The sequence below is a fragment of the Haliotis rufescens genome, unplaced genomic scaffold (assembly GCF_023055435.1).
Source record: "Haliotis rufescens isolate VD_foot unplaced genomic scaffold, xgHalRufe1.0.p SCAF_19, whole genome shotgun sequence".
Classification (NCBI taxonomy): Eukaryota; Metazoa; Mollusca; class Gastropoda; order Lepetellida; family Haliotidae; genus Haliotis; species Haliotis rufescens.
The window spans coordinates 17,608,906-17,623,102 of record NW_025963879.1 but is presented as its reverse complement, the minus strand read 5'-3'; the positions used below and the strand labels follow the sequence as shown (position 1 = coordinate 17,623,102).

Genomic DNA, 14,197 nt, shown 5'->3' with positions numbered 1-14,197 from the left:
CTTCGGTATGACGGGATCTGATTTGTATGGCCATAATGCGCAGCAACATTTGGGGATAAAACAAGGACTGGTCGGCTCGGAGTTTGTATATTATGTCTGAGTGGGGTATCCATGTTAAATAGTGGCATGGTATCTCAGTTTGCTAGTTCTGTTGAACACACGCACGCACGCACGCACACACTGCGACGTTTAACCTCTAATTTCACCTCACCCCACATGTCGTACAAGGGCCACCCGCTTCACGATGTCCCACTGTATGTTATCAGATCACTGTCTGTACAACGGACACAGCTACACACACATGTACAAGGGCCACCCGCTTCACGATGTGCCACTGTATGTTATCAGATCACTGTCTGTACAACGGACACAGCTACACACACATGTACAAGGGCCAGCCGCTTCACGATGTGCCACTGTATGTTATCAGATCACTGTCTGTACAACGGACACAGCTACACACACACCTACACACACATGTACAAGGGCCACCCGCTTCACGATGTCCCACTGTATGTTATCAGATCACTGTCTGTACAACGGACACACCTACACACACACCTACACACACATGTACAAGGGCCACCCACTTCACGATGTCCCACTGTATGTTATCAGATCACTGTCTGTACAACGGACACACCTACACACACACCTACACACACATGTACAAGGGCCACCCGCTTCACGATGTCCCACTGTATGTTATCAGATCACTGTCTGTACAACGGACACAGCTATACACACACCTACACACACACCTACACACACACCTACACACACATGTACAAGGGCCACCCGCTTCACGATGTCCCACTGTATGTTATCAGATCACTGTCTGTACAACGGACACACCTACACACACACCTACACACACATGTACAAGGGCCACCCGCTTCACGATGTCCCACTGTATGTTATCAGATCACTCTCTGTACAACGGACACAGCTACACACACACCTACACACACATGTACAAGGTCCACCCGCTTCACAATGTCACACTGTATGTTATCAGATCACTGTCTGTACAACGGACACACCTACACACACATGTACAAGGGCCACCCGCTTCACGATGTCTCACTGTATGTTATCAGATCACTGTCTGTACAACGGTCACACCTACACACACACCTACACACACATGTACAAGGGCCACCCACTTCACGATGTCACACTGTATGTTATCAGATCACTGTCTGTACAACGGTCACACCTACACACAGGGCCAGAACTGGAAGGTGTCCTGTGACCAGGAGTGTGTCTGTGAGAACGCCGTCTATGGCTACTACAGGTGTCTCAGCACGTAAGTAATGTCTCATGTGCTTTGTTTGTTTGTTTGTTGTTTAACGCCGCACTCAGCAATATTCCAGCTATATGACGGCTCTCATGTGGTGTCATCATTTCTTCTTTCACGAATGCAAATGTATACACAAACAAATGTAAAACTAACTTTACATTGCATGGCTTGGTCGGTATTAACTTCTGGTAGAGATGGAATTTATTTCTTTATTTGCATTTGCAGATAACATAAACTTTATTCTGTTTATTATCTTTTGAAATGGGAAATATTCTTTATTTGGAATAAACATTGACATAGTTACTTGTTTTTGTAGCCGTATTCGACATTATAAGCGCCCAGGGGGCTCTCAAATTTAGAAATAGCGGGCTCTTCTCAGAATAATATTTTGATTTTCACAAACGATGTTACCTCTTTATGCTATAATGTCTTTCTTAAATTCTGTTGTCGAAAAAGGGATTCTTATCTCTCACTAACGGTTTTCACTGCATGTTTTTCTGGAGTACGTGCGTTAGTTTATTACGTCACAAGATCAGTAATAAGTCAGTCGGACAGTGACAATAGTGAGTGAGTGAGTTTGATTTTACGCCGGTTTCAGCAATATTCCAGCAATATCACGGCGAGGGACACCAGAAATGGGCTTCACACATTGTACTCATGTCGGGAATCGAACCCCGGTCTTATGTGCGGCGAGCAAACGCTTTAACCACTAGGCTACCCGACCGCCCCCTGTGACCATAGGAAACATAGTTCCAAATGAAACCTTTTTTTACCCTTATTTTCGGTATCTTAGACTAATATTTAATTTGAAAATGGTAAGAAGCACAAGGAATGTCGTACTAGTATCAATTTTGACTCAAACGCCAAAAGACAAGGGCTATTTCGACAGAATTAGTTGCAGTACATCCTTTTTTTTGCATTTTTGTCTGTACATGTCCCCATACCATTTCTATCCGTTGCCTAGATACCTTACCTTCACCTATGCTACAGGTGCCCCACCTACAACAACCTGCCGTCTGGCTGCACTGTTTCTAAACAGGCTGGTCAGTGCTGTCCGAGTGTACAGTGCAGTGCCGGGACCTTCGTCTCCTCCTCCACCAACCTCAACAATATCGGTAATGGCGGCATGATCTGGACCGGAACCGGAACTGGAACTGGAACCGGAACCGGAAGTGGCTCTGGTGGTTACGTCGCACCGACCCTTCCCTCTGGAGCAAAAGCTCAACCAGGAACTGGCGGAACTGGATACCAGGCGCCAAAACTCAGTACGCATTGTATAAAGTCTCTGCTCCATAACTCGCAGATACTGTCGGGTGCCGAGAGTGGGAGGATATGGTTACTCGCGGTGTCCCTGACGTCCCTGATTTCATCATTTAACGATACAAGGACCTATTCTCACTCGGGATCCCAATGAGTTTTCTGTTACATCTGTCCTCTGTCTTTGCCCAACAGTAAAAATATATTATTGTCTGATGGCAATGTAATTATATTATACATGTAACTGCCTTGTAGGGTGGCCCATAAGGGTAACATCTTCCCGAGGCAAGAGAGTGAACTGACTTTAAAGTCCAGTTTCCACCCTTGCCGAACTAGGGTGGAATTCCTAGGCTCGATCGTAGCGCCACCAGTGGCTATTACGAGTTACGTCCTTTCTATGCCTCTCCTATTGACCAATCAGATTCAACCTCTCCTATCACTTGCATTTGCTTCAAACAAAACGGAGGCGCCCAGTCAGGACGATCTGATCGATAATCAAGATCTATATTGTGATAAAACGAGTCTTACATCACGAAGTGCATCAAATCACGTGCGCATCTTGATTAAAAACAGGAAAAGATTTAGAAAATATCTGTTGACAACGAGTTAGCGGTGCACATGCTTTGCAAATCCTGCAGTCGACCGAAATCTGCATGACACTTTACGAACCGGATTTCGATTTCGGTGCGCGATTTTGATTGGACTATGCATAGACTCGTTAGTCCAGCCAAAATGTAACTCCATAATACCAGCCTAGTTCGGCAAGGGTGGAAACTGGACTTCTATAGTCAGTTAACTCACTTGCCTCGGGAAGATGTAAGGGACATGGAGTCTGTTTTTCAATATTTTGATATTTCACTTCCTGTTGTAACCTTTTGCAAATTAACATACTTTGCCATACAAATATGTGATAAATCATGTATAAAAACAACCGAAAACATGGAAAATGTACTTCCAAGTACTATCATGTTAAACCACTGTAGTAAGGACACTACCAAAGGAGACTCACATCTTCCAAAAATCACTTCGTGAGGCTAGTGACCACGTGGTATTGAAACCGAGTTCTAACTTGTGTTTGTATTGTAGACGGCTATCTGTACAACGGCGGAGTTCTAACTTGTGCTTGTTTGTAGACGGCTGTCTGTACAACGGCGGAGTTCTAACTTGTGTTTGTTTGTAGACGGCTGTCTGTACAACGGCGGAGTTCTAACTTGTGCTTGTTTGTAGACGGCTGTCTGTACAACGGCGGAGTTCTAACTTGTGTTTGTTTGTAGACGGCTGTCTGTACAACGGCGGAGTTCTAACTTGTGCTTGTTTGTAGACGGCTGTCTGTACAACGGCGGAGTTCTAACTTGTGCTTGTTTGTAGACGGCTGTCTGTACAACGGCGGAGTTCTAACTTGTGTTTGTTTGTAGACGGCTGTCTGTACAACGGCGGAGTTCTAACTTGTGTTTGTTTGTAGACAGCTGTCTGTACAACGGCGGAGTTCTAACTTGTGTTTGTATTGTAGACGGCTGTCTGTACAACGGCGGAGTTCTAACTTGTGCTTGTTTGTAGACGGCTGTCTGTACAACGGCGGAGTTCTAACTTGTGCTTGTTTGTAGACGGCTGTCTGTACAACGGCGGAGTTCTAACTTGTGTTTGTTTGTAGACGGCTGTCTGTACAACGGCGGAGTTCTAACTTGTGTTTGTTTGTAGACAGCTGTCTGTACAACGGCGGAGTTCTGACTTGTGTTTGTATTGTAGACGGCTGTCTGTACAACGGTGGAGTTCTAACTTGTGTTTGTTTGTAGACAGCTGTCTGTACAACGGCGGAGTTCTAACTTGTGTTTGTATTGTAGACGGCTGTCTGTACAACGGTGGAGTTCGAACTTGTGTTTGTTTGTAGACGGCTGTCTGTACAACGGCGGAGTTCTGACTTGTGTTTGTATTGTAGACGGATGTCTGTACAACGGCGGAGTTCTAACTTGTGTTTGTATTGTAGACGGCTGTCTGTACAACGGCGGAGTTCTGACTTGTGTTTGTATTGTAGACAGCTGTCTGTACAACGGCGGAGTTCTAACTTGTGTTTGTTTGTAGACGGCTGTCTGTACAACGGCGGAGTTCTAACTTGTGTTTGTTTGTAGACGGCTGTCTGTACAACGGCGGAGTTCTAACTTGTGTTTGTTTGTAGACGGCTGTCTGTACAACGGCGGAGTTCTGACTTGTGTTTGTATTGTAGACGGCTGTCTGTACAACGGCGGGGTCTACGCCCTCCATCAGCGGTGGAACGACGGCTGCAGCAAGTCCTGCGTGTGTTCCGACGACACAACTGGCCTCTACAACTGTAGGCCGAGGTACAGCTTACTCTCATAAACCTTTCTCAGCGAGTGAGTGAGTGAGTTTGGTTTTACGCTGCTTTAAGCAATATTCCAGCTATATCAAGGCAGGGGACACCAGAAATGGGCTTCACACATTGTACCCATGTCGGGAATTGAACCCGGGTCTTCGGTGTGACGAGCGAACGCTTTAACCACGACGCTATCTCCCGGCCCAAACCTTTCTCAGTTGAGGGAGTAAGTAATAGAGAATCTCACCATCAAATACAGTATAGCAACTCGTGTCGATGAAAGATAAAAATCCGAGGTTTGCTGATGAGTTTAAAAAAAATATTGACGAATGTTGATATATTTAGCATAAAAAAACCTCGAGGGGATATTCTATTTATCATCCAAACTCGTTCATCTATCTTTTTCAGTTTGTAAAAAGTAACAGTTTTTTTGTGTGTAAGAAGTACAGCAAACAGACCTCAATGATAAAGCGAATAATTTGTCCTTTGCTTGATTGTCATTTGTACAGAGTTGCGTCCCTTGGACACGCCAGAAACCTATGATTGTGGGTTCGAATCCCGGTTCGCCCCGAATATGTTTCTTGGTGTGTCCTCACCTTACCCGTGCTCGTGGGTTTCACTGAAGTTGTAAACCTTTAAGACCTGCATCACTTCGGGCTTTCCTCCCACATTAAGCTGACACGCCGTGATATAACTGGAATATTGTTAAAAGCAGCGTTAAACCCAACTCACTCACTCACTATCACAAAGAGCACAAATGAGCACAAAAAGCAGCTGGAATAGTTAAAATAGGTTCCCAACCATCGATGCTGTTCGTAAGAGGCAACTATACGGATCTGGTGGTCGGACTCATTGATTTGGTAGATAACGCGTCATCTTACGCCCTACGGTGGTACGATGCTCACAATATTAATCACTGGTTTGTCTGCACCAGACTCGATTATTAACAGTGAGCGTAGCTGTACTGATGGTAACTGCGGCGTTAAACATGGAACACACACATCTCAAAACCTTTTAATACCTACCTATTCCAACACAGATGTCCGACCTACGCAAGCATGCCCGCCGCCTGCACCCTTGTGGCCGACCCCAACGACTCTTGCTGCCTGATCCCCCACTGTACGGGTGCTGTGGCCGGCTACGTTGCTGTCCCGTCGTTTGGTCAAGCTGTGCAAGGCCACGGGGCTGTCCAGCCTCCAAGTACAGGCGACCTATGGAAGGGAGTGGGTGGCTACACCATCGTCCAGTTGGGACCCACCGTCCCCGCGCCCACCGGGGGAGTCGATGTCTTTGGTGGAATTGGTAAGATGCGCAACGCTCAGTAATTTTTTTTCGGTTGATGTAGCTAAGAACTGACTTCAATAATTTTTTGGCGTTTATTGGGCTATAAACGTAAAAACCGGTGTACATACTGTGTAAATCCGCGTAGTAAAAGCAATAATATTTTGAAGTCAATTCTTATAAGTAAATATGTCAACAATATACTTCAAAGGCTGCTTCTTTTCTTATCAACACACGCCAATCAGCGACATTGTTCAGCGCAACAGGGGGCACGGGTAGCCTAGTCGTCTAAGGCGCCGCGATTCGCTATGCAGAGTTGCGTCCCTTTGGCACGCCAGTAACCTATGATTGTGGGTTCGAATCCCGGTTCGCCCCGATTATGTTTCTAGGTTTGTCAGCACCGTACCCGTGCTCGTGGGTTTCACCGAAGTGGTAAACGTCTGAGACCTGCATCACTTCGGGCTTATCTCCCACATCAAGCTGACACGCCGTGATATAACTGGAATACTGTTAAAAGCGGCGTTAAACACAACTCACTCACTCACCGCAACAATAAAACATAAGCCCGCCCATTCTATCATCCACCAATCAAGAAAAAATAGTCTGTTTGTTTTGGCTTGATTAATCAATCAAATGTCACTAAATCACTTTATTTATAATATATTTTTTCTTGAAAAAACGAAAAAGAAACGTCGTCTATTAACGGTCTTGTTACATCAACAACTTAAGATATTTGGTCCACATAGAACGCTGGCTCTTGGTTATCAGGCTTTCCCCCACTTATCTTAAAGCGTTGCTATGCACCAGTGTCAAATCTGATGCCTTCTCCATATGACGTAGTCATTTATCCATGACATATAATGACGTAATTATAAGATTTATCTTATCAGTGCGTATTCGTGACTTACCTATGATGTAACTATGGCGTATCCCCGATGTAGCCAATACGTATCTTTGACGTATCCCTAAAGCATGACGAGACAATGACGCATCTATGACGCTACAATGACGTATGTATGATCTATCCAATATGTATATCATGACGTACCCATGACGTAACTATGGTATAGCCCTGATGTAATCAAGACGTATCTATGACGTATGCATTACTTAAAAAATAACGACTTTTGACCGCCGTTGTTTATCGTACAATAAAACACTGCAGGGAGAATCAACCATGAGGTGGTCGTTGTTTATCGTACAATAAAACAGTGGTTTATTTTCCCTGCAGTGTTTTATTGCACTGTAAACATCGACGAACGAGTCGTTTATCTTATATGAGATATCAACATTATGTACAGCATCTTTAAAGATCTTGATAAAATATAAAGCTTTAAACATATTAAAACGTATTCAAATGATAATGTCTACCTGAATACAATCCGACCTCGGCAATGTCGGACAGGTCCATTTTATGAACAGGGGCGTAAGTTCCCGGAAAATCTCAAAATGTTCTCGTTAATTGTCTGTACCTTTTCTCCCAACACTGTTCGCCATATCTCTCCCTATTTTGGATGCGATCGTTCGGTTATAGCGTTTATCTGCACTGCCGAGAGCTACATCTATAGTGAAGACCTAACTAGATACTTTCCTCTAAACATTAACGTCTTCCAATTTACGACGTCATCAAGTTCGAATCTCCAGAAATGACGTCATAATAGAACCCTGTTTTATCGTGAAATAAACCACGATTATTGTTCTTTGCGATTTATCGCGTAGCTATCTTATATTATATATCTCCGAAGCATGACGAGTCAGTGGCGTATCTATGATGCTACCACGACATGACGTATTCAATGACGTATATATGGTGTAAACATGACGTACATATGCCGATTCCATGATGAATCCCCATGGCAGCTGACGCAATCAGATCTTACATTAAACGGATGTAATCGTCGATATTGCACCACGCCCTGCTATATAAATAAGCCTGTTTAGACCCATGTGCAATGTTCTCGCCTTGCCAGCGCGCAACCGATTACCACTGTCTTCAGGTGACTGTCTTGCTGTGGTACAACATTACAACGAATTGCGTGTCTTTTCTCACAGGCTACTGCATGTATAAAGGCAAGCAGTACCTCCCTGGACAGACGTGGGAGGACGGTTGCGACTACAACTGTGTCTGCGACGACGCCACATACGGCCACTACAAATGTGTCGAGAAGTAGGTATCTAACGGTCTAAGTGAGTGAGTGAGTGAGTGAGTGAGTGAGTGAGTGAGTGAGTGAGTTTAGTTGGACGCCTCAGTAGAGCTTTCAAAAAGTTTTATGGTAGACATGTGGAGGACATTTCCAAATTTGACGCATCAGTGACAAATATGATGTCCGATTCAATTCCCTATTTTGGTTTGTACCTTATGTTCCCGTGTTTTGTCAGCCGAACAATTGACTTGCCTTTGCATGTGTTTGTGACGGGTGCCACCGGTGGGGCAGGATACGCTCACCTCACTATTTGATAGTGATTCATAAACGGGTGCTCATGATATAGTCGGAATTGTTAAATCGACTCTGCTTTATGCAGAGATTTCTATTGGAGTGAGAGAGTGAGTTTGGTTTAACGCCGCTTTTAACAGTATTCCAGTTATATCGCGGCGTGTCAGTTTTATGTGGGAGGAAAGCCCGAAGTATGCAGGCTTAGACATTTACCATTTAGGTGAAACCCACGAGCACGGGTATGATGCTGATAAACCTAGAAACATAATCAGGGCGAACTTGGATTCGAACCCACAATCATAGGTTTCTGGCGTGGCCAAGGGACGCAACTCTGCACAGCGAATCGCGGCGACGACTTGGCCACCCGTGCCCCCGACACGTTGAGAAGTGATACTGACATGAGCTGTATCGATGACCTGATTGCTTTGTTGTTTGGTCTTGTTCTTCATCTTCAAGAATCCAAGAACTTGAGTGATAGGGTCAGCTTTTTGTTTCAGGTGCATCCACTACTCAAACCTCCCGGAACCGTTCTGTCGCCTCGTCCCCGACCCTGCTAACGCCTGCTGTAAGATCCCCCAGTGCAACTTCACCGGACCCTACCAGGGCTTCACGGGTTACGCCTCTTTCTCCCCCAACACGCAACCCCAGGAAACGACCACGCCCCTCCCTACCCCAGGACTGCGTAAGTAGATATATTGTTCAACTTCTTTTAGTCCTCATACACTAGTGTTTGTTTATTTATTTGTGTGCTGTTCACGCTGCACACAGCAGTATTGACGCTGTATGGCGGCGGTCTGTAAATAATCGAGTCTAGACCTGACAATCCAGTGATTGACCTCATGAGCATCGATCCGCGCAATTGGGAAACGATGACATGCACCAACCCACTCGGCAAGCCTGACCACCCGATCCTGTTATTCGCCTCTAACGACACGCATAGTCGCCATGTATGGCAAGCATGGGTTGCTGAAGACCTATTCTACCTCGGATCTACATGGGTCTCACAGACTTGTGGACAGTAGTCAATCAGATGCGTGTACTAATCCAAACGTATGCCTGTTTTATGGTACTGGTCCACTGAGATACCATGCCGCAGTTTAACATGGATACCCCACCCAGACACAGTATACTAACTCCGAACCAACCAGTTTGTGTTTTCCCCCTTTAAGGCCATCTTACAACGTCTGTATGACGCGATCAGGGGATCGAACCACCGACCTTCCGCTCTCTGAGCAAACGCTTTATCCACTCCACCATGGAGTCGGTTGAATGCAATGTAGACGTCTATTTCTGGACTTGTTGATACGGATTCCAGATCGAAAACAAAACGGGGACAGACATCTTGTTTTCTGAAAACATACCGGTTTATATTATCTCTTATATGTATTATACATAGATGAAAAATATATACGAATTTGGAGGTAAGAGCTCGAGGTCAATGACAAAATTGTAGTGTATATATGTTTGAAAGGTTATAATATTGACGATCAGAACATCGTAGAGGGCATGTTGTAGCTTTCTAAAGGCGTAGTGATTGATCAGCCAAACTGTGGGGACGTGGATATAATTGCCCTGACTCACGAGGATGATCTCTTTCTAGCGTTCTGCGTCTACAAGGGTAAACACTACAACAAGGGCCAGCAGTGGTACGATGGCTGCAGCTACAAATGCAGTTGTGATGACTCCCAGAACAACAAATACACGTGTCTCAGTAGGTGAGTAATGCAAAACAACAAATATGCGTGTCTCAGTAGGCGAGTAATGAAAAACAACAAATACACGTGTCTCAGTAGGTGAGTAATGCAGAACAACAAATACACGTGTCTCAGTAGGTGAGTAATGCAAACAACAAATACGCTTGTCTCAGTGGGCGAGTAATGCAAAACAACAAATACACGTGTCTCAGTAGATAAGTAATGCAAAACAACAAATACACGTGTCTGAGTAGATAAGTAATGCAAAACAACAAATACACGTGTCTCAGTAGGTGAGTAATGCAAAACAACAAATACACGTGTCTCAGTAGGTGAGTAATGCAAAACAACAAATACACGTGTCTCAGTAGGTGAGAAATGCAAAACAACAAATACACATGTCTCAGTAGGTGAGTAATGCAAAACAACAAATATGTGTGTCTCAGTAGGCGAGTAATGCAAAACAACTACAACTTCTAACAGCTACAGCTACAAAGTAACTTTCATCTCATTCCCGAACAAGGACAATTATTCAAATTTTCCTCTGAGAATATTTTGGTGGTATACATTTCGTGAAACACCAAGTGCACAACAACCCTTTGAACCCACGTTCTTATTGATATTCCTTCCCAGATGCCCAGAGTACAAGGATGTAGCCCCTGGGTGCAAGGAGGTTCCTGACCCCCGGGACCCTACGTGCTGTAGGATGCCGCAGTGTGCCCCCTCCGTTGCCGGGACCCCCACCGCCGGTACTGGGCTTGTTCCCGTCCTTCCTACTGTCCCCGCAGGGTCAGTTACAGGGACCGGTACCCAGACCTCTGGGGGTACCGCTATAGGTATGGTAGTTCATTTGTTACCCTTGTGCTTTAATATCCAAAGGTTTATTAAAGCACATTAGAATGATAAATGAATTAACGTCATTATTGACGTTATACAGATCTCATTTCTGACATTGTACACACGTACATTTTGAGGTAATAAGGAAACATTGCTGACATTATTAGAAATCGTTAATGACGTTATGAAGACATAATTATTGATGAAATATAGATCTCATTTCTGACGATTTATACACATAAATGTTTACGTAATAAGGGATCATTGCTTACGTAATATAGTAATCGTTCTTGACGCAATAAAAATGTCATTGATGTCGTAATTATGACATCTTTGTTGACGTAATACAGATATCATTGTTTGCATTATAAAGACATGTTTGTGTAAAAAAAAAGCAGTACATAGTACATAATCGTAATGCAGATAGATGTAGAGGATATCTTGATTTTATTGTCAAATAACAGGTTTATCTAATAGCGTAACCTGATAAAGTTGATAGATTCAAGTGTGGCGCAGTAATGTCAGACAAGAAAGGACAATATCTCGCATCGCTCACACATCTAACGTTGCCTCGTCTCTGCAGGCTACTGTGAGTACAAGGGTACGCAGTACAAGAAGGGAGCTCGATGGGAGGACGGCTGCGACTACAACTGCGTGTGCGAGAACGCCGACACAGGCAACTACCGCTGTACTGAGAAGTGAGTACACCGTCACTGCAGTAGTGAGGTGAAATTGGGTTTAACGTCGCGTCCAAGATTATTGCACTTATATAGCGACGTGTCACTGCAGTAGCTAGTGCTGTATATTTCTAACAATATGATTATTGCCATCAACATCAGTAGCAAAGTAAGCAACACCATTAAATCAGCATCATCATCAGTCATTAGCGCTACTTTTCTCTATATTATTTCCGGGGGAAGGAGGGTCCCAGTTGTAATTACAGAGAGTTGCGTACCTTAGTTGTGATAGGATTGTATGTTCTTGCATGTCATAGAATCCCAGTTAATGTAGATGGATGCTCATGATTACAATCTCAGGACTGTCTGGTCAAGATTCCATTGTTTACAGACCGCCGTCATATAGCTGAAATATTGCTGAGTTCAGCGTTAAACAACAAACAAACAAACAAACAAATCATTGAGCTCTTCCCTCAACAGATGTCCACGATACGCCAACCTCCCCTCCGCTTGCCACCTCATCACCGACTTCGCCAACCCCTGCTGCCAGGCCCCACGGTGCAACTTCGGCAGCAGTGGTAGCGGTGTGACCGGGTTCCAGACCCCTCCTTCCGGCGTCAGCCCCTCCCCTGGGAGTCTGGCCACGCCCTCCCCAGGTTTGTACAGAGAACGTGATAGTCCAGTTACCCAGGGGTCACCGGTCGCGAGTTGTGGAACTTCCAGAGTTCGCATTGGCTACGGTTCATTACGAACAAATTGCTCAGATAACGACAGTTTAATTATGTCTTCAGGACAAATTTAACATACATATACACAATTTCACCATCAGAAAAATGCATGATATATTCAAAACAAGTTGCATGTTTAATAAAAAGTATTCTGAAAATAACATATAGATCAGGCGTGAGTATGGTTTTACGCCGCTTTTAGCAATATAATAGTCGTCACTATATGGCTGAAATATTGCCGATGTGACGTTAAATTTTAACTCACTTAGAAATATTCCAGCAATATCACGGCGGGGGGCACAAGAAACGAGCTTCACACATTGTACCCATGTCGGGAATCGAACCCGGGCCTTCGGCGTGACGAGCGAACCCTTTATACACTAGGCTACCCAAACCGCCCCTACAGATCAAAACACCGATCGACATGTATACAGTATAATATTATGAGTTGCTCTGGGAGATCAGTGTTATCTAAATTACATGTAAAGTAGATTGAACTGAATATCTTACGAAACAAATGTATCGCCCCGTGAACAGAGGACATCCAACGTGAATAATTTGTTAAACCCATGCCCTTTCGGATGAGCTTAAAGACTGCGCAGAAACGCAATACAAATATCAGGAAAAAACAAATACCTTTCAGAATATTCCTTGGCTTAAATACTATCTACTTTATGTCACGTGGTTGTTGATCCTCATTGCTGCGGATCTGGAGGACGTTGTTAGCAGTGAAACAAATGTTATTGATGTGATAAACATAGTTAGTTAGTAAATATTACTAACTTAGTAAGTGAATTTTGCTTTCCACTCATATACCAACATGTTAGTAGACTTTACCAACCACTTGATAATGTTGGCTAATTAGACTAATAGGCGACATATCGTAGATTAGTTCAATTTACTAATCAGTTAGTAGAGATTACTATCCATCTCTCAAAAAATCAAAAAACTACTGGTTTAAGTTGTTGATTTATGTTAATTTAATAAGTGATATTTACTCATCTTTTTCTCATAACTTCAATAGTAAATTTACTAAGCTTGTAGGTTTTACTACACTTTAAAGACAAATGTAAATAAATAAATAAATAGATAAACAATACAGGTGATATATGACATATAATGATCGCAGTTGCATTTTAAGTCTATTTACACAAAACTTCAAAACGTACTTGACAGGTAAATAAAGTCTTGTGGTACACAGACAAACTTAATTAACCTCCTTTCTTCTTTGAGTACATGCTATAAACTTCATATTTGTATTAGTCATGAAAAGATAACATTAACAACGCTTAAAAAACAATATAACTTTAACACTCTCAATTAAAATGATATCACTGTTTTCAGACAGGCAGACAGACAGACACACAGTTTATTCAGTATTGTAAGGCCATATGACCCATAGTACGGTTCGGGCGGTCGGATAGCCTAGTGGTTAAAACGTTAGCTCATCACGCCGAACACCCGGGTTCGATTCCTGACATGGGTACAATGTGTGAAGCCCATTTCTGGTGTCCCCCGCCGGGATATTGCTGGAATATTGCTAAAAGCGGCGTTAAACCCATACTCACTCATAGTACGGTTCATTTTAACAAGTCCATACGTCAATCAACGTGATCTTGAACGTAGCATTATGTATATTCAACTTTGTCAAACTAC

The 14,197-nt window shown here is 43.6% G+C and overlaps 1 protein-coding gene across 1 annotated transcript in view; it reads left to right on the top strand.

The window, feature by feature from the left end:
- The window catches only part of LOC124137553, a 105,443-nt gene that overhangs the window by 18,748 nt on the left and 72,498 nt on the right, over nucleotides 1-14,197 (top strand). Inside the window, exons 16-25 of the mRNA XM_048398946.1 lie at nucleotides 1,195-1,309; nucleotides 2,294-2,568; nucleotides 4,782-4,896; nucleotides 5,929-6,191; nucleotides 8,223-8,337; nucleotides 9,103-9,287; nucleotides 10,206-10,320; nucleotides 10,933-11,135; nucleotides 11,720-11,834; nucleotides 12,294-12,469. Of these exons, the coding sequence (XP_048254903.1) occupies nucleotides 1,195-1,309; nucleotides 2,294-2,568; nucleotides 4,782-4,896; nucleotides 5,929-6,191; nucleotides 8,223-8,337; nucleotides 9,103-9,287; nucleotides 10,206-10,320; nucleotides 10,933-11,135; nucleotides 11,720-11,834; nucleotides 12,294-12,469 (1,677 nt within the window). The remainder of the gene's footprint in view (nucleotides 1-1,194; nucleotides 1,310-2,293; nucleotides 2,569-4,781; nucleotides 4,897-5,928; nucleotides 6,192-8,222; nucleotides 8,338-9,102; nucleotides 9,288-10,205; nucleotides 10,321-10,932; nucleotides 11,136-11,719; nucleotides 11,835-12,293; nucleotides 12,470-14,197) is intronic.